Raw genomic sequence first — 27,797 nt, 5'->3', positions numbered from 1 at the left:
AATGTTATATGCAAAGCAATCTGGCATTTTAAAACTAATTTCCAGGACTGGAAATCACAGCTTACTCCACAATTGATTAACTCCATTTTAATTTTAGAAGGCATTGTTGAAACAATTTTTGCATATTTTTCATGAACAATCATAAACGGATTTTTCATTAAAAAAGTGTTTTCAGAGATATTCAATTCTTATTTAGAAAAAAAAAATGAAACCACAATCTTGCAAAAAAACCACAGCAGAGATCCAATCTAATCGTAATTGGCAATCCATTCACACAGCAACAGGTGTGCGTTTGCATCTGCGCGAAACCTCCATCACTTTGCACCATTTGTGCGCATGGGGAGGGGGGGGTGTCAGTGCGCGTCATTTAATATGTTGCGTAGTCGCGAGCTCGTGCGTCGTGCGCGAGCTCAATAAGCACCGCACTAGGTGCGCGCGCGTGCCGTGCCGTGACAGTCGCCATTTTATTTTGAAAAACCCAAATCGAACCGAGGGAGAAAGCGACCTTTTATCAGTCAAGATCAGAACGAAGAAATACGACGAAAATGATCATCCGCTCGTAATTTTTCCAGAATCGAGGTAACGTGTCCTCTCGCTGCGATCGGGGTTTCGTTAAAATCTTATAAATAGCTGAATATATGAATTGCTCATCATATGTTGTCTGCTCGGCTAATTTAACGTTAGCATTTAGCTTACCTTGCTGGTGGTTTTAACGGCCAAAAAGTCTTAAAATCCCAACCGGCTCTGCGCGCACTGGTACGGTCACAGTTAACGGTCGTTAGTAGTTCGGTGGATGTGGCCATTAATGTGCATTTTTGAAAACATTATGAATATAAGTAAAGCTCTTGTGGTGCGCGCTATAGCTAACTACATGGTCACTGGAGTGATTTCAGACACCGAGTTTGTTGCCTTGCTCTGTTTCTCCAACCATATAAATGTGTTGAGTGAGGCCCGGACGACAGCAGTGTAGCTGTATGCAAACCTGCATGATTGCTTATGTTCACTTGTACTGATTTACATGCTCTTACATGTATACCAAATTGTTTTTACGCAACTATCAGTGCATTTAATACGACTTTATACATGAGTTAGATGTTTGTTTGCTATATTTTAGCAATATTCATGTTAGAACTGTATGGTATGGAAGTGTTTGCCAGTGTTTTACTTGTAATCATAACTCTTGTCTGTTGTACATTTCTAACATTAATGCCCAAAGCAAACAAGCAGACTGGTCCTGTCAGCTAAGTGATCTCGATGAGCATGTCGGGAACAGGCTAGTGCTCGTCACCGTTCGAAACAATGAGGTTTTAGGCTGTTAGCTTAGCCTAGCTGTTAGCCAGCTCTGGATTAGCACGACTGCTGTTGGATCTGACAGAACTGGCCGTTAAAAAGCTACTGGGAGTTAATTTCGGGATAATACAGTTGAGCAGGGGATAAAACTTTATCAGAAGAGGCGTTTCGTGTCATAAATATGTAGATATTGATAAATAAGCAACTTGGATGAAAGATGAGTTAGCACTAGGAATGCTAACGGTGTTGTCCACAGCCAAGTTGGGAGTGTTTGATCGTTTGAAGTCAAATTGTTGTTGGGAGTTGTTTCGTGATAATGACACAAGTTACCCATTTGTAATACAGGTTAATCTCTTTGTAAATTATTGAACATTTTCGCCAGTCATGTGTTGTTTTACGTGACTAGTGTTTGTAACTGAAACTATAATGTATTACTGCTTAATTACTGCCCTTTATAATCTTTTTTTTTCTGTATTTTATTTCGATTGTGTACACTCAGTATTTCAAGAAGGTGCTTTAGCAGTTAAATGAGTTTAGAAAACATGTTGTTGTGGAAATCAGTCTAGCTTGTTTTAGGTTTCAAAACGTCACACTTCATGCATCTATTTTCTCATAAATGTACTTGCAAGCCCTTGGCGGCTTTAATGTGGCAGGAACCGAACGTTCTAGAGGTTTATTTACTCTGTTTGTGCGACCCTTCAACTGTAGTCGAGGCCTGTGAGTCTGAGTGTGTATGACTTCCGGTTTTGCAGCTGTACCGTTCAGTTTAACTCCGCGCGTTAAAAATAAAACAGAAAGTGACTAAAAATTTGTAACTGGAGTTCTGAAACCTTTTTAAATTTAAAGTGGTTCAATTTACTGTTACACTGTTAGGTTAGAATCTTAGTGTGTTAAAAGGGACAGTCCCCCCCAAAATGAAAATTGTTATTTGCTCACCCTCGTGTCGTTACACACCTGCATAGAGGCATCCTAATTTGTATACTTATTGACTATTATATAACATTGTGTAATATAAATAGCGTTCATACTGAAAAATCTAAAAAATAAAAAGTGCTCTTGAGATACCTCGATGGTGCACTTAATTCAAGGGTTAGTTCACCCGAAAATGACATTTCTGTCATTAATTACTCTCTCATGTTGTTCCAAACCCGTAGGACTTTATTGGAACACCTTTTTGATGAAATCTGAGAAATGTATGTCCCTCTATAGGGACAGAATGCAGTCCCTTGCAACTGACAGTTCGACGCTTCGAAAAATTCATAAAGAGATCGTAAACCTTATCCATATGAATTGAACGAATTTAGTCCACATTTTCTGAAGACACCCTTGCTTTGTGATTAACAGATTGAATGTTGTCTTTTATTCACACAAACATTGATCTGCTAACATAAACAGAACAGACCGAACCTGCTTGACGCGTGACAAACCTCTTGCGGAAGCTCAAACGTGCTGTGTAACACATAAGAATGAACCTCATTGGTTCTTGCTGAAGCTCAAACGTGCTGCGTAACACGAGAATGAACCTCATTGGTTCTCACGCTTCAAGTGAACATGTTTGAGCTTCCGTTTACCACAACTGATGTGTGAGTAGATGAATATTTGTGCATAAAAGCCTAAATTCAATCTGTTCATCATAAAGCGATCGAGTCTGTCTCTTCAGAAAATTTTAGACAAAACCGCTTAATTCAAATGGATTACTTTTACGATCTCTTTATGAACTTTTTGAATGGTCAAAGTGCTATTTGTGTAGCTGTCTATGGAGGGACAGAAAGCTCTCAGATTTCATCAAAAAGATCTTCATTTGTGTTCGGAAGGTGAACAAACATCTTACGGGTTTGGAATGACATGAGGATGAGTAATTAATGAAAGAATTTTAATTTTTGGGTGTACTATCCCTTTAACCGGGGGAAAAAATGAAGCATGGAATGTTGGCCACTTCATGCTGTCAACTGTTGCTGCTTTCCTTGTATAGTGGAGGGACAATCAGACTCTGATGTCGAATGACAAAATAACCTTATAAGATTAATACATTAGACAAGGGGTCGGCAACATTAAAGCACTCACTGCGCTCTCCTAGCTAATTAGGTGCTAAGACCGATGTATCAGTATATAAAAATGCTAAAAAGTTTGCCAACATTGGCACGCAGAGGGATAATAGCTAAAGCGGTGTATGTACCGGTATTTGATTTAAGTAAAAACCCTCAAACTTGCATACGCATGTACATTTTGAGGTAATCATTCCTCAAAGTCTCACAGCCTGTTTTAAGTTAGGTGCTATAAATACTATTAAAGCGTGAGATTTTATCCTGTTAAGGTTCACCGACCACTGCATTAGACCGTGTAATGCATTGCATGTGTAGTACGTTATTTGAGTTCCACAGAAATAATTAAGTTCGGTCCCAAAATAAGATATTTTGAATGTTGACTTTCATAATATATGGACCAAAACCAAGACATTTCTCAAAATATCATCTTTTGCGTTCATACAGGTTTGGAACAAGTAAATGACCATTTGTTTTTGGGTAAACTGTCTCTTTAATGTGTTATGGACATATTGTTGAATGTTTTATATGGCAACTGAAGATCTACTCATTTTAATTTACCCTTTCTAATTGCTTTTTGTATCTCATTATGTTTGTCCAGATGTTACACTAAGAAGTGCACTGAAGGACATTACTTGGAATCAGCATCCACCCAGAGACTCTGCTTGTTGGAAACTAGACACTTTTCACACCTTTTGGGGGGGGGGGGACCGACAGAAGTAACCTATCACTGAAGTGACTAAAGGGGAATAATGGTGATTTTGCGCCGGGCTCGGCCGCCTGCTTCCGCCCCAACCAGCAATGAATCTTGACTCGCTCTCGCTGGCTTTGTCTCAAATCAGCTACCTGGTGGACAATTTAACTAAGAAAAACTACAGAGCCAGCCAGCAAGAAATACAACATGTGAGTGCATTAGTGTCATAAATACATTTATGCTATGTTCAGACTGCAGGCAAATCGGATTTTTTCTGCAAATCAGATCTACAGGCAGACTATCCACACTATTAATTGCAAGTGATCAAACAAGATTTGTCTCCAAACAAAATCAGCATATCTGCATGGGTTGCTTGGGTAAAGATGTACCCACATATGTGATGAGGCTTTCAAAAAGGAAAATGGCAAAATCTTGGGACATACCATTTAAACATCGTATGAATAGCGGCGTTGCGGTCACCAGTTTTGATGTTATTGTTGTGTGTTGTCAAGAGTGATGCAAAAAATTGGGTTTTTGCTTGCAGTCTGAACATGGCCGTAGTCATCAGTTTTTAACCTGGAATATTAAGTGAACATTGTTAGTTCCATCAGTGAACTAAAGGTATTTGCAATTTGGTGCATCACTTTTTCTCAGATTGTGAATCGTCACGGCCCTGAGGCAGACCGGCATTTATTACGCTGTCTCTTTTCCCATGTGGATTTCAGTGGCGATGGTAAAAGCAGTGGCAAAGATTTCCACCAGGTAATATATGCAGCTTCTGCTTTGAAAATGGAGACTGTTTATCAAAAATAAAAGCATATTAGTTCCAATATTTGTTCAATGTGTTATCTCCCATCTCTTATTTGCTTCAGACACAGTTTCTGATCCAGGAGTGTGTCTCTCTTATTACGAAACCAAATTTTATTTCAACGCTTTGCTACGCCATTGACAATCCCCTGCACTATCAAAAGGTTTGTTCATCTGCCTTTCAAATTGAACCTTTTATATTCATTGCTAGTCTTGTGATTAAGTGCTTGTTTATAATATGTTTCGTTTATTGGTTGCATGTCTGCTTGTTTGTAGAGTTTGAAACCGTCACCTCATTTATTTACTCAGCTGAGTAAAGTTCTCAAGCTAAGCAAGGTTCAAGAGGTAGGCAAAAAGCTTTCCAATATATTTCAAAAAGTAAAAAAAGTAGTTTTCATCAAATTAATGTGAGAACTAAATCTGTCTCTTTCACCAGGTGATTTTTGGCCTTGCTCTGCTGAACTCCAGCAACGCAGACCTTCGAGGGTTTGGTAAGTGTTCACTTCCTGAAGTATTTGTTTCAGTTTCGCTTCTGGGGCATTAGATGTGAAAGTTTTCGGCGCAACAAACCCTGGTTGCTTTCTTTCACAGCTGCTCAGTTTGTGAAGCAGAAGCTTCCTGACCTTCTCCGCTCGTACGTGGACGCGGACCTCGGAGGGAATCAGGAAGGTGGCTTCCAGGACATTGCCATAGAGGTTCTGCATCTGCTCCTCTCCCATCTTCTGTTCGGGCAGAAGGGCACGAGCGGAGTCGGACAAGAGCAGATTGACGCGTTCCTCAAAACACTGTGCAGAGGTTAGTGGAAAAATCTACTACAAGATGGCTTCTTACATGTTATATTTTGCTAGTTCTCCAGATTGAAATCAGTTCTCATGCTGTGCTCTAGAGTCATTTAGTCCTGTGTTTTTGTTTGTGTCCCAGATTTCCCGCAGGAGCGCTGTCCTGTGGTGCTCGCACCACTGCTGTACCCTGACAAACGGGACATTCTCATGGACAGGATCCTGCCAGACTCTGGAGACTTAAACAAGACCATGATGGAGAGTTCCCTTGCTGACTTCATGCAAGAAGTTGGCTATGGCTTTTGTGCAAGGTATTAACAAACACCTGAAAATTAAATTAGTTTTTGCACATTCCCATGTTGTTCCAAACCTGTAAAAAAAGGATTTTGGGATGTGTTTTTGCCATAAATGTGGTTAGTGTTTAGAAAAAGTTTTGCGCTCCATTGGGGAAAATGTAAATTGATAGAATTTTTCATTGGAAAACACCTCAAATGTGCTGTTGATATTTAAAGGGATTCCCATGTATTGATTGATTGTTTTCACAGTCTTGAAGAGTGCAGGAACATAATCCTGCAGTATGGGGTGCGAGAGGTGACAGCCAGTCAGGTGGCCAGAGTGCTGGGCATGATGGCCCGCACTCACTCCGGGCTGTCAGACGGCATTGGCCTACAGGTACGTTCTCTGTCTGGGTGTGTTTTTGGTTCTGCTGGAATTCTATTGTACCAAAGCTTGATTTAAACCGAGATTAGGGAGTGTGAGCAGGTTTGAGTAACTGGTTTGTGTATCTGTAGTCCATTTCCAACCCAGTGGGCGGAGGGATCTGGAGTGATGGGAAGGACAAGAGTGATGGCTCTCAGGCCCACACCTGGAATGTTGAAGTTCTGATTGATGTGGTCAAAGAAGTGGTAAGGTTCTCGTTATTTTAGATGGGACTGCAGCTGCACAATCTGGGTGGAAAATCGAATTGTTTTTATCCCTGATGAAAATTGTGATTGCAAGTTAAAATGTTACCATTAAAAAAAGCTCCATGTTTGCGGTGCTTGTATGTAGGGCAACATAATTTGGCAAAAAATGTATTGTTTATCAATATGATATTGGTGGAAAACCACTTAAAACTTGCATGTTATAAGCGACAAAAAAAATCAAGCATAGTGCATATATTGCAGTGCATACATTTAATTAAATCTGTCTTTTTGCGATTGGATAATTGCACTAAGCCATATGATGATTTTATTTAATCATGCAGCTCTCATTTTTAAATGCTTTACACGGTCAAATGTTAATTATGCAGCTAAATTTCCCCATATTTTTAGCTGTATTTGACTGTGCTTGTCCTCCTCAGAACCCCAATTTGAATTTCAAAGAGGTGACCTATGAGCTTGATCACCCAGGCTTTCTGATCCGGGACAGTAAGGGCCTTCAGATAGTGGTATATGGGGTCCAGAGGGGTCTGGGAATGGAGGTGTTCCCAGTGGATCTCATCTACAGACCATGGAAGCACGCAGAAGGACAGGTAAAGTTTTTAATTGATGCCAAATCATATTAAATTAGTCGTCCAGAACTTTGCAATGGAAATGAAGTAGCATATTGAATCCCTGCTGTTCTGTTCTCCAGTTATCGTTCATTCAGCACTCCCTGATGAGTCCTGAAGTGTTCTGCTTTGCTGACTACCCCTGTCATACGGTTGCTATTGACATCCTGAAGGCCCCACCTGAGGATGACAACAGAGAGATAGCTACATGGTTAGTGTTGAGCCATTTAAACAATCTGTAACACTTTACAATAAGGTTCATTAGTTAACTACATTAGTTAATATTAACTAATAATGAACTGCACTTATACAGCATTTGTTCATCTTTGTTAATGTTAATTTCAACATTTACTAATACTTTATTAAAATCTTGTTAACATTAGGTAATGCACTGTGAACTAACATGAACAAACAATGAACAGCTTTATTTTCATTAACTAACATTAACAAAGATTAACAAAAACAGTAGTAAATGTATTGCTCATTGTTAGTTAATACATTTACTAATGTTTAATAAAGGAACCTTATTGTAAAGTGTTACCAAACAATCTTTTAGTCCATCTGCATGTTTAATATCTTCTCCTTTCATTTTGGTCAACAGGAAGAGCTTGGACCTTGTGGAGAGCCTCTTGCGCCTATCTGAAGTTGGGCATTATGAGCAGGTGAAGCAGCTCTTTAGCTTTCCCATCAAGCACTGCCCGGACATGCTCGTGCTAGCGCTGCTACAGATCAGCACCTCCTGGCACACCCTGCGTCATGAGCTCATCTCCACCCTCATGCCCATCTTCCTGGGCAACCACCCCAACTCCGCCATCATCTTGCACTATGCCTGGCATGGACAGGTGGGTGGATTTGACATCTGTTTGAACGGCACAAAGTTTCATTATGGTGTCACCGTGTACTAATGTGCCTGGGTTATGTTTCCAGGGCCAGTCCCCCTCAATCCGCCAGCTGATCATGCACTCTATGGCCGAGTGGTACATGAGAGGAGAGCAATACGACCAGGCCAAGCTATCTCGCATCCTGGATGTGGCTCAGGACTTGAAGGTACCCATCTCCTCAACTCCTACACGACATAGATAATAGGTTTGGGGACTGAGAAACAGTTCTTATGCAAAACTGGTTCTGAAACATTTTTTTAAAATTCTTATGTTTCTGTACATTGCAGTCTCTATCAATGCTGCTGAATGGTACTCCATTTGCCTTTGTAATTGACCTTGCTGCACTTGCCTCTCGCCGTGAATACCTCAAACTTGACAAATGGCTCACTGACAAAATACGAGAGCATGGGGTAAGTAAACATTTAAATTTACACTACTGTTCAAAAGTTTAGGGTCGGTAAGTATTTATGGTCAAACTTTAGTCATTATCGTTATCGCCAAAAATCCACACCGATAGTTTTTCTGGGTTGCGTCCGTTGCTGGAGCGGCTGAGAAGAGTTTGCTGTACGAGAGCACTGAGAAGAGACTGCTGGCATTATACAGAGTGAGAGTGGCCTCTAGAGGCCAAATAACAAACTATCACTGGCTGAGTTGTTTACGTTAACAAGTGAGGCTGCGCGCTTCACGGAGATCGCTGACACTTCAGATGTGCATTTAAAACATTTGAAACTGTATGAATACAGAAGAATAAAGCACATATTGCCATATCATTATAAAGTAATTAATTTGTTGACTAGATGCTGCATTAGCAGAGAAAGAACAGCAGTATGTTTGCCGTCGAGGCTGAGAGGACTAACATTAGTGGCGGCTACCTCAAGCGATTTTAAAGCAATGACAAACACACGCAAACCTGACCCAAATGTTTTATGTCACTTTTGTTACCATCTATTTCCATTAGTTTATATCCAGCTGGTCACTTATGCATTCATTAGCCAGCGAAATTGCATATTTAAAGCTAGTTACGTGATTGCTTTAAGATTGATATGTTCATGCAGCCGACATAAAATGCATCATGTTATTTTGATTGGATAATCAAGTGTTCTAAAATAGAAGCAAATAAAGTGAGAGACTATACATGTAATATAGGTCTACATTTATGTAATTTTAATGCTCTGGCCTTTGCAGATATTTAAATATGGCCATCTTTAAGCATGACTCTTTGGATTTATATGAAATGGTAACACTTTACAATAAGATTCCATTTTTAGCATTAACTAAGGTTAATGTTGTAGAAGTATTATTCATTGTTATTTTAATTTCAACATTTAGTATATACATTTTAAATTTAGCTTTTTTATTTTGTCTGTTATTACCTTAATGTACTAATGAACTAACATGAATGATTAAGGTACAATTGTATTACTCAAATATTAATACATGCAGTAAAAACGTATATTGCATAATCATGCATATAGTTCACGAAAGCTAGCTTATACATCCTTGTTAACAAATGGGACTTGCAAAGTGTTACCTATGAAATTTACATATTTTTCTAGGTTATAGCTAAAGAAACGCATATTTGACCTGTAATATTTTAATGGTTAAATTATATTTATGTAGAGTTCGTTCTGTAGAACTTCTCATTTTAATATATTTATTTCATTTAGCACATTTCAGTTCAGCACTGTTTTACTTGGAGTGTTGTTTGTTTTTAATCCAGTATCCATTTTTAAAAATATCGGTTGAATAATTGGTTATTCGCATGTACGGTCAAACCTAAATATCGGTATCGGTAAAATCCTAACTAAAACTCTTACTGACCCCAAAACTTTTGACCGGCAATGTATTTGAAGTCACTAAAGACTGACGTGTTCTGTCTTCGTCCATTAGGAGCCGTTCATCCAGGCGTGCGTCACGTTCCTGAAGAGACGATGTCCCTCTATCATGGGTGGTTTGACCCCAGAGAAAGACCAGCCGAAGAGTGCTCAACTTCCTCCTGAAACACTGGCTACAATGCTTGCATGTCTGCAGTCTTGTGCAGGGTCCGTATAGAGCCTTTACATGTTACTAAGCATTTCAAGAAAATGGTTGGGTTGCAGTTAAACACTTAGTTTTGTTGCTGGCTTCTTTGAGCAGGAGTGTGTCTCAAGAGCTGTCAGAGACAATCTTGACCATGGTGGCCAACTGTAGCAATGTGATGAACAAGGCCCGGCAGCCGCCACCAGGAGTCCTGCCAAAGGGACGAGCTCCCAGCACCAGCAGCTTAGATGCTATCTCACCTGTTCAAGTAACTGTGACCTTACTTATTGAAGATTGCTATAAGTATCAAGATTCCCTGAACTGAATTTTGATGGTGTTGTACTCTAATCTGTCCTGTTGTATTCCAGATGGACCCTCTCGCTGCGATGGGCTCTTTGAGTCTAGGTGTCTCGTCCACCTCTCATACCCCGAGCATGCAAGGATTCCCCAGCCTGCAGGGCTCTGCCTTCAGTAACCCCCAGTCCCCAGCCAAAGCCTTCTCAACTCTACCAAACCCAAACCCCAGCACAGCTTTCCCAGGAATTAACCCCCTCTCTTCGCAGCTCCAAGGTACCATAAGACTACTGTGAATTTTTAAACTCTGAAAATAAATTTTGATAAACAGTAGTTCAGCCTCAAGTTTGGACCAATTACAAATGAATTAGAATTTCAGCAAATTTCTTGAACTACTTCTCAAGGTCCTCTGAGCTCAAGCTTGACTGGGATTGGCTCAGGTTTGGGCATGCCTGCCGTCAGCAGCGACCCCTTCGGCACCAGGAAGATGAGCACACCGGGGCTAAACCCTCCCACGTTTCAGCAGAGTAAGATGAAGGCCTGTAAGTGGTGGTGTGGCTGAGAGAGTGCCAGGCGCCTCAAGCTGTATTTCCTCTCAAAACTGGCCCTCAGTTTCTCAAAGTCCTTTTGACATCCATTTCAAAGTGTCTTTAATCTGTGTAAATTTCATCCATGGGCCAAAAAAAGTAATTACAATCTAAGAGGAAATACAGGTCAGTCTACATTACAGCAAGATGTTTTTGGCAACTAGTTTGGATCCGTGTGAAAATATCATCCGTTTTCTTCCATTAGACCAGTGGTTCTCAATTCCAGTCCTCGGGACCCGCTGCTCTGCACATTTTGTATGTCTCCCTTATTTAACACACCTGAACCAGATCATCAGCTCATTAGGAGAGACTCCATGATCTGAACTGAGTGTCAAATAAGAGAGACATACAAAATGTGCAGAGCAAGGGGTCCTGAGGACTGGAATTGAGAACCACTGCATTAGACCTATGAAGGAAAACAAGCTGTTTGCCAGAAACTTCTGTTTTGTTTTCTCTGAATTTGTACTTTTGTAGTTCTTTTAACATGTGATTTTTTTTTTTTTTTTAAATGCATAAAGTGCGGTAACTGGGTTTTCTATGTTGTAGCTGACCTTTCTCAGGTGTGGCCCGAGGCAAACCAGCACTTTAGTAAGGAGATTGACGACGAGGCAAACAGCTATTTCCAGCGCATCTACAACCATCCGCCACACCCCACAATGTCTGTGGATGAGGTGAGATTGAATTAGAACTGAATGAGAGGAATGACACTTTTGCTCATTCCTAATACCTCAACTCTAATTTCCCAGGTGCAGCTTTCACATTCATAGTTATTCTTTTAATGTAGGTGCTGGAAATGCTGCAGAGATTTAAGGACTCGAACATCAAGCGGGAACGGGAAGTTTTTAACTGCATGCTGAGGAATCTGTTTGAGGAGTACAGATTCTTCCCTCAGTATCCAGACAAAGAGCTGCACATCACCGCATGCCTCTTTGGGGGAATCATTGAGAAGGGCCTGGTCACATACATGGCGCTGGGCTTGGCCTTACGATACGTCCTGGAAGCCTTACGCAAACCTTTCGGATCAAAGATGTATTACTTTGGGATTGCTGCACTAGATAGATTTAAAAATAGGTACTGTCACTAGTTTTTCATGTTTTTCCAGCCAACATACAATAAAGATCTCATTTGGAACATATCTTACTATATTGAGTTGTGCATTTGTTTTAAATCTGAGCCACTCTCTTCCTCAGACTGAAGGACTATCCCCAGTACTGTCAGCACTTGGCGTCAATAGCCCATTTCCTGCAGTTCCCGCACCATTTACAAGAGGTAACCTAGTTCAGTTTTATTTTGGTAGATGCCTACAGCATCTTTCCATAATTTCTCACTCTGCATTAGTCGGTTAAACTTCCAGCTGAATAAGTCTCCAATGTATGTTGTCCATTTTCTCTGTGTAGTATATAGAGTATGGCCAGCAATCCAGAGACCCTCCTGTGAAGATGCAGGGCTCCATCACCACCCCAGGCAGCCTGGCTCTAGCCCAGGCTCAAGCTCAGTCTCAGACCCCTAAAGCCCCCCTACCTGTCCAAGCCAGCACCTTAGTAACCACAGCCACCACTACCACCACTGCTGCCAAAACCACCACCATCACAAGACCTACAGCTCTTGGACCGAAGAAGGACGTGCCAGTAAGTGAACACAGATCAATGGTAAATATAAGAAAATTACATTTACGGAACAGTGACTAAGATGCACTCATCTGTTATTTGATGTTTTAATTTCTTCCCCAGCCTTCAATCAACACCACAAACATTGACACCTTGTTGGTGGCCACAGACCAGACTGAAAGGATCGTTGAGCCCCCAGAGAACGTTCAAGAGAAGATTGCGTTCATCTTCAACAACTTGTCCCAATCAAACATGACCCAAAAGGTTTGTTTTTACAATTGATTTCATTGGCATGCTACATTTTATATCAAGACGTTTGTGTTATTAACCCCTAAACCATCTCTTGCTGTTTGTTTGAAGGTGGAGGAACTGAAAGAGACTGTGAAAGAAGAATTCATGCCCTGGGTGTCTCAGTACCTGGTCATGAAGCGCGTCAGCATTGAGCCCAACTTCCACAGCCTGTATTCTAACTTCCTGGACACACTGAAAAACCCAGAGTTTGTTAAGATGGTTCTCAATGAGACTTACAGAAACATCAAGGTAAACATTTTTTTTAAAATAGCAAGTTCAAGGTCATACAACCGAGATATAGCTATGTTATCGTGACTTCATGGTGTCCCTTTTTGTTTCTCAGGTCCTTCTTACCTCTGATAAGGCAGCTGCTAACTTCTCAGATCGATCCCTGCTGAAGAATTTGGGTCACTGGCTTGGAATGATCACCCTTGCTAAAAACAAACCCATCCTGTACACAGTGAGTTCATTATCAATCACCTGTGATTTGAAACATTTATAGATGTTTAAAAAAATAAATCAAATTAGTTTATACCTGCAGTGTGACTGCATTATTGTTTTGTTCTCTTCTATAGGATCTGGAGCTAAAGTCTCTCTTGCTGGAGGCTTATGTGAAAGGCCAGCAGGAGTTACTGTATGTTGTTCCCTTTGTGGCCAAAGTCTTGGAATCAAGTCTGCGGAGTGTGGTAATCATGCAATTTTCTCCACCAATCTTGCTGTCAGGTGTTGTGTGGGCCAGTTTTGCAAATACCTGGACATAACATTAATCTGTGCACTGTTTTGTAGATCTTCAGACCGCAGAACCCTTGGACCATGGGCATCATGAATGTACTGGCCGAGCTTCACCAAGAACATGACTTAAAGGTCTGTCACTTCTCATTGACGCTAAGCATATGGTGCAAAGCGTCTAGTGGTGTAGTTTTCACTGAATCCCACAATTCGTTTGTTACAGCTTAACCTCAAGTTTGAGATCGAGGTGCTCTGCAAGAATCTGTCTCTGGACATCAGTGAGCTGAAGCCAGGAAACCTGCTGAGAGACAAAGAGAAGCTGAAGAGTTTGGAGGAGCAGCTCTCTGCACCAAAGAAAGAGACCAAGCCTCCTGAAGAAATGCTGCCTATAGTTACTACAGGTATAACACTAAAACAGGCACATTTAAAGTTGCATACTTTTTCTATAATTTTATAATTTCCCTGTCTAACCATAAGTAGACTCAGTTTCTTTTACAGTTGCTCCCTCGACTCCAGCCACCACCACAACCTGTACGGCCACTGGGCCACCCACGCCACAGTTCAGCTACCATGACATCAATGTGTATGCCCTGGCTGGCCTTGCCCCGCACATCACCATCAATGTTAACGTTAGTCTCACACTATATAGTCAATTTATCAACTTTTTTTTATTTTTGAAAGCTTTTAAATTGTACTCTACCTTTTCTTCACTGTTTTTTATAGATCCCACTGCTGCAGGCCCACCCTCAGCTGAAGCAGTGCGTGAGACCAGCAATTGAGCGTGCCGTACAGGAGCTTGTGCACCCAGTGGTGGACCGATCAATCAAGATCGCCATGACCACCTGTGAGCAGATAGTCCGGAAGGACTTTGCGCTAGACTCTGAGGAGTCTCACATGCGTGTGGCTGCCCACCACATGATGCGCAACTTGACCGCCGGCATGGCCATGATCACCTGCAGAGAGCCGCTGCTCATGAGCATTGCTACCAACTTGAAGAACAGCTTTGCAGCAGCTCTTAGGGTATGGAATAACATTGTTCTCTCATTCAAAATTGACACCCTTCCTAGCTCAAAATCAAGACTTCTAGTCGCTTTAAGAATTTTGACTGGATGAACATACATTTCAGGCTCCCACACCCCAGCAGAGAGAAATGATGGAAGAGGCAGCTGCTCGCATCGCACAGGACAACTGTGAGCTTGCGTGTTGCTTTATCCAAAAGACAGCAGTGGAGAAAGCTGGACCTGAGATGGACAAGAGACTGGCAACTGTAAGTCCCTGCTCTGTCCTAATTGTTGCAACAGTTGCTTGTCACGTCTAGTGTAATCTGATTAATTTCTGTATCTTGCAGGAATTTGAGCTGAGGAAGCACGCTCGCCAAGAAGGCCGCCGCTACTGTGACCCCATGGTACTTACCTATCAGGCTGAGCGTATGCCAGAGCAGATCAGATTGAAGGTGAGAGCTCTTTGCAAAGGTCATTGAGTTGATGTACTGCTCTCTGACAGTGTTAGATTCTAACTGGCTGCTCCTCTCCAGGTCGGTGGAGTGGATCCTAAACAGCTGGCTGTTTATGAGGAGTTCGCCCGAAACGTTCCTGGCTTCCTACCCAGTAACGACCTGTCTCAGCCCACGGGTTTCCTTGCTCAACCAATGAAGGTACAGCCCCTGTCGTTCTTGAAGAGATTTTGTATGGTTGTCACATTGGGTAAGTCACTCACAGGTTCTTTTTCTACATTGCAGCAACAGGCATGGCCTACTGATGATGTGGCTCACATCTACGATAAGTGCATCTCAGACCTTGAGCAGCACCTGCATGCTATTCCACCTGCACTGGCCATGAACCCACAGACCCAGGCCATACGCAGCCTCCTGGAGGCAGTTGTCATGGCTAGGAACTCCCGTGATGGCATTGCTGCCCTGGGACTTTTGCAAAAGGTTAGATAAACTCTGGGGGAAAACTTGGGGAATAAGTTAAAAATAAAAAAAACTTAATAAAAAGTTAAAATCACATTTTTTTTTAATCAAGCAAATTTATGGCAGTTTTATCCAATCCTGCTCCTGGAAGGCCACTGATCTGCAGAGTTTAGCTCCAGTCCTAATTAAACACCTGAAATATCTGAAAGGTCTTCAGGATCACCTGAAACTTCCAGGCAAATGTTTTGAAGCTAAACTCTGCAGGACCATTGGTCCTCTAGGAGCAGGATTGGACACCCCTGCAATACGGTCTCAGCTAAAATCTAACTTCTCATTTGCTTGCTTGCTCTCAGGCTGTGGAGGGTCTGCTGGATGCCACCAGTGGTGCTGATACTGATCTGTTGCTAAGCTACAGGGAGTGCCACCTGCTGGTGCTGAAAGCCCTACAGGATGGTCGTGCCTACGGTCCACAGTGGTGCAACAAACAAATCACCAGGCCAGTACCACAACTGTGATGTAAACTTGTTTGTGTCAGGCATAGATGGGTCTTAAAGGTCCTAACCCTTTCTTCTATGCCCCCCTGCAGATGCCTGATTGAGTGCAGAGATGAATACAAGTACAACGTTGAGGCCGTAGAGCTCCTCATCAGAAACCACCTGGTCAACATGCAGCAGTACGACTTACACCTGGCTCAGGTGAGGATAGTGTCTCTCGGACATCAAAGGAAACCGATGTAAATGAGCGGATTCTTACTCTTCTGTGTTTTCAGTCCATGGAGAACGGGCTGAACTATATGGCCGTGGCGTTCGCCATGCAGCTAGTGAAGCTACTTCTGGTTGATGAACGCAGCGGGAGCCACATCACTGAAGCAGATCTCTTCCATACCATTGAGACGCTGATGAGGACCAGTGCCCACTCCAGAGCCAACGCTCCTGAAGGGTGAGATACCACTTATGCCACTGGTTGAAGTGAATGTTAATTTTTTGACTGAACATTTTAAGTAATCTGGATAACTTCTGTGTAACCACTAGTTTGCCCCAACTGATGGATGTTGTCCGCTCCAACTACGAGGCCATGATCGATCGTCACCATGGTGGGCCAAACTTCATGATGCACTCTGGGATTTCTCAAGCCTCTGAGTATGATGACCCACCGGGTCTTAGAGAGAAGGCAGAGTACCTGCTGAGAGAATGGGTCAACCTGTACCACTCAGCAGCTGCAGGAAGGGACAGCACTAAGGCCTTCTCTGCGTTTGTTGGACAGGTTAGCCAAGTTAAAGAGCACTCAAAATACAAAGGTTTTCTCAAGGCTAGAATTGGCCTGCATTACTTCATTCTGTCACACCTGCATTGTTCTTTCACAGATGCACCAGCAGGGCATCCTGAAGACCGACGACCTCATCACTCGCTTTTTCCGGCTGTGCACGGAGATGTGCGTGGAGATCAGTTACCGTGCTCAAGCCGAACAGCAGCACCCGACCACCAGCCCTGCCATCATCAGGGCCAAGTGCTACCATAACCTGGATGCTTTTGTTCGGCTCATTGCCCTTCTGGTCAAACACTCCGGAGAGGCCACCAACACGGTCACCAAAATCAACCTGCTCAACAAGGTTGGAATGCTTAAAGTGGTTTGTGGCTCAATGTTGACTTTATTTTTTTGGAGGTCTTGATTAATGCTGCATTTCTTGTCTTGGTGCAGGTTCTGGGCATTGTGGTGGGTGTGTTGATCCAAGATCACGATGTGAGGCAGACAGAGTTCCAACAGCTTCCATACCACAGAATCTTCATTATGCTCCTGCTGGAGCTTAATGCACCAGAGCATGTGCTGGAGACCATCAACTTCCAGACCCTCACTGCCTTCTGGTAAGCACATGGTTTTAGACTTGAGATCTGGTTAAATTTATCATTGTTAGGCCAATTTTCATGGGCAAAATCCAGTCATTTCAATAGGAATCCATGAGGTTGGGAATTTGATGTAGGTGAAAGATTTTTCCCACACAGATTTGGTAAAGCTGATTTGTCGCATTTACCAACATGCTTGGTTTGAAAGTGACTTCTTTGTGAATTAAGCATCATACATCTCTACATTATTGATAATGGATAATGACATTTTTGCTAATGTGAACAACCTTTATGGTTTTCATCAGTCTTTGTGTATTAAAGGACCATCGTCTCTTTCAGCAACACTTTTCACATCCTGAGGCCGACTAAAGCACCTGGTTTTGTGTATGCTTGGCTGGAGCTCATCTCTCACCGCATCTTCATTGCCAGGATGCTTGCGCACACACCACAACAAAAGGTCTGTATTTCCTGTATGATATACATCAGGGGTTTTCAATCCTGCTCCAGGATTCCTGCAAAGTTTCTCCGACTATAATTAAACACACCTGAAATGGCTAATCAAGAGCTTCAGGATTACTCCGAACTTAAAGGTAGTTGTGTTGGAGCTAAACTTTGCAGGAAAGTGGCCTTTCAGGGGCAGGATTGGGCACCTCTGATGTCCCTCCACATCCCATATTCATGCCAGTCAATCGCTGACTACCCTCTGTGCCTTAAACGTCTCTTTCCTCTCATGCAGGGTTGGCCAATGTATGCTCAGCTGCTGATAGATTTGTTCAAGTATCTTGCACCCTTCCTAAGGAATGTTGAACTCAACAAACCTATGCAAATTCTCTACAAGGTATTAATACAGTCTTTCCTCCAAAAGCCTGTCTGGTGGTTCACTTGGTCAGTTTGTGACCTTGCATTGTTTTTCCTCTGTATTCTCCAAGGGAACACTTCGTGTGCTGCTTGTCCTGCTACACGACTTCCCAGAATTCCTGTGCGACTACCATTATGGCTTTTGCGATGTCATCCCGCCCAATTGCATCCAGCTGAGGAACCTGATCCTGAGTGCCTTCCCCCGCAACATGAGGCTTCCAGACCCCTTCACCCCTAATCTGAAGGTAGAGAGTTGCACATCACATTTGACATCATATGTGATGCTTTGTGGTTTAGTATGTAGTCGTAACTTAAAGTATACTTGTGGTTATATTGTGGCGTGTGTAATAATCGGTGTCTCTCCACCAGGTGGATATGCTGAGTGAAATCAATATCGCTCCCCGAATCCTCACTAACTTCACCGGTGTGATGCCGTCCCAGTTTAAGAAGGATCTTGACTCTTACCTCAAGACCCGCTCTCCTGTCACCTTCCTCTCTGAGCTGCGCAGCAACCTGCAGGTAGAGGGTGCCACTCTGAATCACAAAACCGTTCACAACAGACTCGTAAGTTAATCTTTTGTGGCGTTATTAGGCTCTTGACAGTAAAACATTAGTTCGCTGAGTCTAAACACAAACTTGACTTCATAACCCTCAATTGTTTATTTTTAATGAATAATTGCATACAAATGCACTGTACCTCCAGGTGTCCAATGAGCCTGGAAACCGCTACAACATCCAGCTGATCAATGCTCTCGTGCTGTACGTTGGAACCCAGGCCATTGCCCACATCCACAACAAGGGTAGCACTCCTTCCATGAGCACCATCACACACTCGGCACACATGGACATCTTCCAGAACCTCGCAGTCGATCTAGACACAGAAGGTGAGATGCAAAAAAAGTTGTTTTTTTGTTCCCTCTCTCTAGTTTTAGTTTACATTGACTTATTTTCCTCCTCCCAGGGCGCTATCTATTCCTGAATGCGATAGCCAATCAGCTGCGTTATCCAAACAGCCATACACACTACTTTAGTTGTACCATGCTGTATCTGTTTGCCGAGGCCAATGCTGAAGCCATTCAAGAGCAGATCACCAGGTATGACATTTAATGATTTATTTAAAAACAAGTTTAAACATTTTTATTTGTAAGAATGAATGCAATTATTTGTACGGAGACAATACTTTAAACAGACTGCTTTAGAAGAAATTTAGTTATCAAAGGGGTCATGAATTGCTCAATTTAATTTTCCTTAAAGTTTTGACATCACTGCCTCTTTAGCCCCGCCCACCGATTCGCTCATGTCATGTTAGTTCCATTAACTGTTAAGATACAACTTTGGATTTTAATGTATTAGTAAATCAATTTTTCATTGTTAGTTCATAAACTGTTAACAAATGGAACCCTTTGTGTAAAGTGTTACCAGGAATTCTTAGAAATGACAATAAAATGTAATGAAGTTAACTGAAGTGCTTGTCGTGCAGGGTCCTGCTGGAGAGGTTGATTGTGAACAGGCCGCACCCATGGGGTTTGCTCATCACCTTCATAGAGCTGATCAAGAACCCTGCCTTTAAGTTCTGGAGCCATGATTTTGTGCACTGCGCCCCAGAGATCGAGAAGTAAGGTGGCCAACATGACACGATCCATTCTTTCTGCATTTTTACAACAGAAGATCTGCAACGTTTCCTCTCTCTCTCTCTCTCTCTCTCTCTCTCTCTCTCTCTCTCTCTCTCTGCAGGTTGTTCCAGTCGGTGGCTCAGTGCTGCATGGGGCAGAAGCAGGCCCAGCAGGTGATGGAGGGAACAGGTGCCAGTTAGGCTGCAGGAACTGCTCCTGTGACCAGAGAGAGCTCTTCCTCTCCCCAACCCTTCATTTGCCCCTCCAACACACCCTGCACATCTGATCCACACACAGCCGGCACTGGATTACCGCTCTCCTTCCACCGGGCGGCATCTGACCTGAGGAGTTTCTTTTTTGGTTCTTTTTTTCCTCCCTCAACAATTAAAAATGTTCAATGTAAATATTAAAAAGGGACATTTAAGAGCAGATTTTGAGTATTTCTTTGTCAAAGGTGAGGCACACGCTTGAGCACATTTCACTCCTTGCTGTTTGGCTCCCCCAAACTCTCCATAAATTATTTTTTTGCCTTCAAGACGGATTGACTTTTGTTTGGAAGCTTGGTAGTGGCTAAGGAAGCTGTCTTGTTTAATTTCTTTTTATTTTTTGAGGTTTGGTTTTTAAGGGGAGAGCTATCAGTGTGGTGAGCTGATGGGATCGGACCGATGTCCTGGACTGCAGGGTGGTGGGGGGGAGGGATGGGGGGTCACTAGTTTTGCACCTGTGAGGAAACAAATCTTGGGTTGGAGGTTCTCCCTGGCACTTGTACAATTGTGGAAATATTCAGAAATTTGTTGGTAAATTGGATCTTTGTGGTTTGTACAAAGATTCAACTTGCAGAACAAAAAAGGACCAATACAGCTCATTTTGTAAGGATTTCGAATGTTTTGTAAATGTATTGGTCCGCGTGTTGTATTTTGTAGTAATTTGTAGTTGCCTTTAGTTCCGCTACTTATTTCCTGTATGTATGCATTCTGTAGTTACTGCATTAAACACTTGAACTGCACCTTTGTTTGCCTTCCATTTTGATTGCATTGGGTTTGTTGAAACAAGTTGTTCACACTATCATTTGTGACAACTGAATTTTTTTTTTCTAATTATAAATTTAATGCAGTATATAATGTTGTTTGGAGGTTAATGCATTTTTTCAAAGTCAAAACTGCATTCAAGTCCTTTTGGGAAGTTCATAAATCATAATTGGGATGTGCCTACAAGTGATTTTGATTGGAGTAACAATTTTGCTGGACTGGATTCTTAGTGGAAAGGAAGGGTTTAAATTGGGTGTATAATTGATTGAATTTAGAATTACCTTGACAAACTTATGAACTTCAAATGGAAAAATGCAAATTTTTCATTGACATGCCTGAAAGTCAGGCTTAAAATTCTCACTGGAAGGACGTTATAGTCGCTGTTTCCATCCACCTATTTTTATGCACATTTTGATATAACGCAACAAAGGTTGATGGAAATGCCAAGATGTGCATAAACCTTAAAAATACACAACCTTTTTTATCCGATAAGGTGACTTGCAGATAAACTACTTGCTTCAACAGTGGATGTGATTGGTATCTGGACTAAACAGTGGACAAATTTCATCTCAAATGTCAAATGTTGGTTTGATCATTCTGAAATCCCGGAGCCAAAGTCTGTCATGATGTGGTTTAATTCCCTCCCAGAAGCATCTCACATGATGGCGTTCCCAACACCCGAACAGAAGATAACATGACAACGTTTATTGCGATATGTTAGGAAAAAGTTGCATTTATGATGTTGCAGCATTTCCCAGGAAGTGACAATGTTGTTCACATTGAAACGCTGCTTTATTCGCCAATGTTTTATGCGATACTACAATTTTGCGCACAAATTAAATTCGCATCTTTGGATGGAAACATAGCTAACGACATTAATGCTCAATGTTCTTGTCAGTGTCATAATTCTGACATGACTGAAGCTCAAACAGTAGAGCTTTAAAAAAAAAAAAAAAAAACGTATGCCAAATGTAAATGAGCTTGAACCCACCAAAAGTCACATGGCTAGGTCACACAGAACGACGCAAGGCACGAGCACAACGGTTATACGCGTCCGTCTAGCACGCGTTTACATAGAAACACAATGGAAACGTATAGCGCATTGGAATGGAAAAACTCATTCTTACACCCCACAACAGCTCAGAATCAAAACACAATATGAAACTTAAGATTCCAAATTATTTTACTGAAAGGGAAATGTACAGCATACAAAATGAAAAACCTACAAACTATACAGAGTCAGCAAATTCAGTTACACCATGTTGCCTGAGGACTTCTTTCCTGTTTTGCCAACTACAGTGTTTCCCAGAATGCAGTATCAGGACTGTTTGTGGAATCCGTCCATTAAGACGCAGGTTTGGTGAGCTGTTGCAAGCGCTGTAGGATGCTCTTCTGACCGTAACGCACATACAGAGCTCTCTTCTCTCTGCTGCCGAGTTCAGCCAGAGCTCCCTGATCCTCCAGCCGCCTCCTGTCCATCTCTACATCCTCAGAATAAGAGTCCAGCGTCAAAGCAGATGCTGTGTGCAGGAGACACTTCCATTCCACTGACAACCCGGCCAGTCTGCTGAAACTCAGAGCCTGCTCCATCTCATCATCGTCCTCTTCGTCTTCCTCCCAGCCTTCGTTTTCACAGAACTCCTCGAAATCTTGCACTGACATGCAAAGGACCTACTCAAGAAAAAAAAAAAAAAAAAAAATATATATATATATATATATATATATATATATATAAACTACCAGTCAAAAGTCTGGAATCATTAAGATTTTGTAATGTTTTTGAAAGTCTCAGCACCACGGCTGCAATTATTTGATCAAAAATACAGTATATAGTAATATTGTGAAATATTATTACCATTTACAAAAACTGTTTTCTACTTTACTATATTTTAAAATGTAATTTATTCCTGTGATGTCAAAACTGAATTTTCATCATCATTACTCCAGTCTTCAGTGTCACATGATCCTTCAGAAATAATTCTCATGTGCTGATTTGCCGCTCAACAAACATTTCTTATATTTTCAACATTGATAATTTATATAAAGATAATGTATTATATAACTTAAGCATTTTTATGGAAACCATTTGTTTTTCAGGATTATTTGATGAATGGAAAGTTCAAAAGAACAGCTTTCGATAGTAATAGAAATATTTTTGTAACATTACATTTCAAGGTTTCTGCAGGTTTTATCAAGATAAGTTTTAGACTTTTTAAGACCAAGTAAAGATAATTTAAGAAATAAACTGAAGGGAACACAACACGTCAATATGTTCTCTAAACGTAACGTAACATCAAAGGAGAAACACAATGAGTTGTATTAGCAAAACAGTGATGTTCTTCCTCAGAATAAAAGATGACAAAATATGACAAAATGACAAAATATGAAGTCTGTGCAACTGATCAAAATAAAGTGAGTTTATGATCAAAACAAGAACAAATATCTACCAATGGGCTAAAAAAAATTGTTCTTGTTTTAAGCATAAACTCAGCTTAATTTTGATTAATTTTTCAAATGTATCTTGATTTAAAGATGTTTTGATATTTGTATTGGTATTTGCCATGCATGCAACATTTAGGTCCACGACTTCATACATGTAAGACTTTCTACTCTGATTTAAGACCTTTTTTAAGACTCGTAGAAACCCTACTGTCACTTTTATCAATTTAATATGTCCTTGCTTAATAAAAGTAAAAAAAACATAATTCAAGCAAAATCTATTGTTGACTTTTTGTCACGTGGATCAAACGGTTACCTTCAGAGTAGTGTAGAGCTCATTGTAAGTGAGGGAGCCTAACTGTCCGAAGATAAAGACTCCTTTCTCCCCGACGATCTCCATCTCGCACAACATGTTCCATTTGTCCACTAAGAGCCGTTGATCTGCTTCATTTTGTGCCACTGTAAAAGCAATAAAAACGTCACGAAATGTATTTCTATAAGCGAAATAAGTTCCTCTTTTTATAAACATCTATAAAGTCACACCTTGCAATGCTGCTTTGTACACACTGGACATCTGTATATCTGCGGTGTCGTTGCTATTCATAGGAAACGGCTCTGCAAAGCCGTACATGTGGAGGAGCTGCCAGTTCGCCATCTGTCCGTAGGTGTTAAAGACCTCCTCGCCCTTTCCAATGTGCCGTACGGACACCATCTTTAGGCACTCCTGTTGGAACATGTGAGCTGTGAGATTTAAAAGCATAAACAATCAAAAAAAAGCAATACGTCTGCACCACATACAGGGGTATATTCCAGATTGGCGTTGTGCTTGGAAACGTGATTCAGCATGTCAGCCATGGGCACCATCATTGGAGGGTTAGGCTGCTTTTCTTCTTCTTCATCATCATCCTCTACAGGCTCTTGAAAACTGAGACATGGAAATATTGAGAAACATACCAGAGAAACAAAAAAGTCATAATTATGATATACCAAGTCAAAATTATGAGATTAAAAGTTGAAATTATAACATACTAAAATCAAAAAATATAAGATACAGTCAAAATTATGGTATATGGCATAGTGATATTAAAAGTCACAATAATGAGATTAAGTCAAATTTATAAGAAAAAGTAAAAATTATGAGATAAAGTAAAAAAATAATAAGAAAAAGTAAAAAATTATGACTTTCTGTCACAATTATGGCTTTTTGTCATATGTAAGAAGTCAGAATTTCAACTTAGTGTGTCATAAATTTGACTTTTTATGTCATAATGATTTACAAAGCATGTTTTTTTTCTTATGTGGTGTAAACATGCTTCCATAGAAACGTAAGGAAATATTAAAAAAATTAATTAGGGATGCACCATTATTAACATTCTGGCCGATATGGTAAGCAAATATTTTTACGTTATGACCAATAACTGATAAATGGAAGATATTAAAATTCTACTATATTGCCTAAATAATTAAAAACATAAAAGGTCAAATTAATTGTAACAAGCTACAATTCATTTTTACCCTTTACAGAATTATAATGTACAGTATAAAAATAATAATTTTGAGATTTGCTTAAGATTACATTTATCAGTTTTATTTATTAGTCACTTTAGTGAGTGTTAGATAATAGCAAAGCTCATTTAAATGTATAGCATGCACAATTTAAATATCCAATTTGATCTATACCGATACATTTAAATATCGCCAACAACCGATTTTAATCGCAAATTTAATTTAATCAAATCTTAAAGCTCATTGATATCTCACCTATAGGCCATTACAAATGCTACCAGGCTCTTGTACAGCTCCAGGTTGTGCTTCTCGGGGTCCCACAGGTCAGGATGGGACTTCATGAAAGGAAGGACTATGTTATTGTACTCATCCTGGAGTTTTTTCAGATCAGTGTTGACAGCCTCAGGAATTCCCGTGCCTTTCAGGGCTTTATCACGCTCCTCCTCGGACCTTCAAAACAGAGACATCATGACCATGAAGAACTGAAGGATCCTTGAAGGTATGCAGATATTCACTGCAAAACTTACCAGAACATGGGCTGATCCAGTGTCTTAAAGTCTGGCCAGAGAGACAAATATGGTTTCCAATGGGATTGTGAACATGTGTACTCATATAGGAGACCCAGAAGAAGTGGAACCCAGCCTGATGCGCTCTCCAAAGTTTTCTTCCCTAGAAAACAACCATAAATTCAAGATTTGGTGGTTACAAGCCAGCTACAGGAGGTGGAATTGCAATAAACCTGAATGTTCTCATACCTTCTTCAAGCACTCTTTTGACTTTAGTGGTGCCCTGATGTAGGAGTGTCTCTCTGGGAATGGAGAACAAGATGTGTCCCTCTTCAATGTCCTCTTTGGCAAGCATGCCATATTCAGCTACTGTACCCTCTTTACTTAAGTACACCTAAATAAATGAATATCAACTGTGGTGAGTAAATATAAAAGTCCCTTTAAGGCAAGACTCGGGCCACTTGGCGGCCATCTTTGAAACGCCTCTCAGGCAGATAATTAATAATATTTCATATTATCTCTCTGAATGAGGAAACATCAAATTCTCCAAAGCTGTTCACCAAGCTAAGTAGTAATATGAGTGCACAGTCTTTGTATATCTGAAAACATTAGTAAATATCTCAAAGGGTTTTATCATCATGACAACAATTTCTATAACCATGTATTTGTACTTTGTCACAGAGCTCACTAAATTATGAAATTAAATAAAAAATAATAGATGGGGATGGAAAACTTAAACTCAAAAATATCTATTCGAAACGTTGCCAACTAACTGAAGATATGTATGAGTTGAAGTACTAAAATTACTCAAAGAAAATAAATAGATAAAAAAAAACAGGACAAATTAATGCACAACACAAGTACTAACACCAGCTAAAATGAAAATGAAAACTGAAAACATAAAAAATAAAGGCTAATTTAAAATATGTATAAATGCAAGTGTATGAATAGTACTAAAATAACCGTGATTATTTTATATTACTATTATTACTAAGCTTTTGCTATCAATTTTGTTTACAATTGATATTAAAAGAACAGGTTACCTTATCGCTGAGCGTCAGCTTCACACTATCACACCACAGCAGGAAGTTTTTCAGGGGGTCCAGCACACAGATCTCATCATCTATCTGAAACCACACATGATGCTATGCTGAAGGCTCATCATGATTATACACAACAACTGTAAAACATCTGTGTTTCAAGATAAAGGCAATATTTGAATCTAAATTATGAATTAATAACTTAAGGAAGCGTTGTTTTTACCTTTGGCCTTTTTGTGTCTGTCGCCATTTCATTAAAATGCAAGCTCGTCGGTGAGATATTAAAATATATATTGTTTTATGGTGACCACCACCATCCATGTGAGGAGCTTCGGTCACTTCTTCTTCTTCTTCTTCCTGTACGTCTGCAGAAAGTAACATAATAATGTACAATGGCGCCACCTACGATACGACAGAATAAAATAATATAGAAATAATCAACATAATGTTATTTATTATATATACGTAGGCTATATAATCAATCCAACAAACATAGGGTTGAAGTCTGGTTCTCATGCATCCTCAGGCCAGATAAACATTAAGGCTAGATCCTCACTCACTGAGACAAGTGTGAGGATATGGAAAGAATTCACTAAGAAAACATACATAAATTTACTATGACAATAAAATGAAGCATATAAACAGAGACAATGTTATCTTTATCTGGCATAAAGGCTTCAGATTTCTCAGGTCGGCCCTGCTCATTCATTGAAGTCATGAGGAAATTTTCACTTGTCCTTCTCAAACAGCACAGACTCAGCTAACAGGGAACATTCTCAGAACTTTGGCTATTGTTCTGGCAAGGTTCTCTCATAAATATTAACAAACGTTCTTCCAGTAACATTTTACAAAATATTCTTTCAAAGTTATCCAGTATTCAATAATGTTCTCAAAACATTAGCACAAAAACATTATTTATACATTGTTTGTGGGTTTTTTTCCTGTGATATTTTAGTTGGATGTTCATCAGTTTGTTTGTTTTTTGGTTTTTTTTTATAGGCTACTTGTTCTCTGAACATTCTGAAACTTTAAAAACATTTTAAAAACTGGATGTTTTAAACATTTAGAAAACAGACAAAATTACTTTTAAAAAACGTAATGGGTATACGTTAGCAAAACATTCTTATTTTTTTGCTAGCTGAGGAGGAGAGGTTGGGAATGATGTAATTTGCCATAGTATCCAATTAGGATTTCATAAGCACTGTATACATAGTTTTGATGACTCTTGACTGGAAGTTTATTGTGTGTATCCATGCTGGACAGAGGATAAGTGGTTAGGGAAAATGATGGATGGATGGGTTGGTTGGTGGATGGATGGCTGAGTGGGTGGATGGATGGATGAATGGGTGGGTGGATAGGATGGATGGCTGAGTGGATGGATGGATGGATGGGTGGGTGATATGAATGGATGGCTAAGTGGATGGATGGATGGATGGATGGATGGATGGATGGGTGGGTGATATGAATGGATGGCTAAGTGGATGGATGGCTGGATGGTATGGA

The 27,797-nt window shown here is 40.6% G+C and overlaps 2 protein-coding genes across 6 annotated transcripts; one reads left to right on the top strand and one right to left on the bottom strand.

The window, feature by feature from the left end:
* Positions 1 to 447: 447 nt before the first annotated feature.
* cnot1 (CCR4-NOT transcription complex, subunit 1) lies at positions 448 to 20,781 on the top strand. Of its 5 annotated transcripts, none has more exons than XM_084095321.1 (49): positions 448 to 579; positions 3,934 to 4,235; positions 4,681 to 4,788; positions 4,899 to 4,997; positions 5,110 to 5,178; positions 5,270 to 5,324; positions 5,425 to 5,628; positions 5,755 to 5,923; positions 6,158 to 6,284; positions 6,404 to 6,517; positions 6,955 to 7,125; positions 7,227 to 7,354; positions 7,745 to 7,985; positions 8,071 to 8,190; positions 8,312 to 8,434; positions 9,915 to 10,066; positions 10,161 to 10,311; positions 10,412 to 10,613; positions 10,742 to 10,864; positions 11,471 to 11,595; positions 11,709 to 11,995; positions 12,115 to 12,193; positions 12,322 to 12,552; positions 12,655 to 12,795; positions 12,892 to 13,071; positions 13,166 to 13,282; positions 13,398 to 13,508; positions 13,609 to 13,686; positions 13,775 to 13,952; positions 14,038 to 14,180; positions 14,275 to 14,571; positions 14,678 to 14,818; positions 14,900 to 15,004; positions 15,086 to 15,205; positions 15,290 to 15,484; positions 15,817 to 15,959; positions 16,050 to 16,158; positions 16,233 to 16,402; positions 16,495 to 16,726; positions 16,827 to 17,072; positions 17,162 to 17,325; positions 17,644 to 17,761; positions 18,041 to 18,142; positions 18,234 to 18,407; positions 18,532 to 18,681; positions 18,866 to 19,046; positions 19,124 to 19,256; positions 19,643 to 19,777; positions 19,897 to 20,781. In XM_084095321.1, exons 2-49 carry the CDS (start codon positions 4,134 to 4,136, stop codon positions 19,973 to 19,975), a joined length of 7,122 nt encoding a protein of 2,373 aa, XP_083951447.1. In that variant the 5' UTR covers positions 448 to 579; positions 3,934 to 4,133; the 3' UTR covers positions 19,976 to 20,781. The 5 variants fall into 5 exon arrangements, with proteins under 5 accessions (XP_083951447.1, XP_083951446.1, XP_083951444.1 ...); XM_084095320.1 differs by having other exon boundaries at positions 14,032 to 14,180; XM_084095318.1 differs by having other exon boundaries at positions 14,032 to 14,180; positions 18,532 to 18,726.
* Positions 20,782 to 21,968: 1,187 nt separating this feature from the next.
* On the bottom strand, positions 21,969 to 27,753 carry setd6 (SET domain containing 6, protein lysine methyltransferase). The gene is made up of 9 exons (XM_084095323.1): positions 26,518 to 27,753; positions 26,298 to 26,381; positions 25,504 to 25,648; positions 25,276 to 25,417; positions 25,004 to 25,198; positions 24,041 to 24,167; positions 23,786 to 23,966; positions 23,559 to 23,701; positions 21,969 to 22,474 (listed from the first exon to the last, which is right to left on the bottom strand). The coding sequence occupies exons 1-9, from the start codon at positions 26,542 to 26,544 to the stop codon at positions 22,148 to 22,150; spliced, it is 1,371 nt and encodes a 456-aa protein (XP_083951449.1). The 5' UTR covers positions 26,545 to 27,753; the 3' UTR covers positions 21,969 to 22,147.
* Between the last annotated feature and the right edge of the window lie 44 nt (positions 27,754 to 27,797).

Source organism: Abramis brama, assembly GCF_963993115.1.
Source record: "Abramis brama genome assembly, chromosome: 20".
Classification (NCBI taxonomy): Eukaryota; Metazoa; Chordata; class Actinopteri; order Cypriniformes; family Leuciscidae; genus Abramis; species Abramis brama.
Note: the sequence above shows the minus strand (reverse complement) of the source record. Positions and strands in the feature narration are given on the sequence as shown.

Bases quoted from the DNA above. Each gene is read 5' to 3' on its own strand.
- cnot1 (XM_084095317.1), top strand. From the start codon at position 4,134: ATGAATCTTGACTCGCTCTCGCTGGCTTTGTCTCAAATCAGCTACCTG. The intron at 4,998-5,109 runs GTTTGTTCATCT...GCTTGTTTGTAG, and splicing joins ATCCCCTGCACTATCAAAAG to AGTTTGAAACCGTCACCTCA. The intron at 17,073-17,161 runs GTTGGAATGCTT...GTCTTGGTGCAG, and splicing joins AAATCAACCTGCTCAACAAG to GTTCTGGGCATTGTGGTGGG.
- setd6 (XM_084095323.1), bottom strand. From the start codon at position 26,544: ATGGCGACAGACACAAAAAGGCCAAAG. The intron at 25,649-26,297 runs GTAACCTGTTCT...TCATTTATTTAG, and splicing joins AGCTGACGCTCAGCGATAAG to GTGTACTTAAGTAAAGAGGG. The intron at 23,702-23,785 runs GTGTGACTTTAT...TTGCTTTTACAG, and splicing joins GTACAAAGCAGCATTGCAAG to TGGCACAAAATGAAGCAGAT.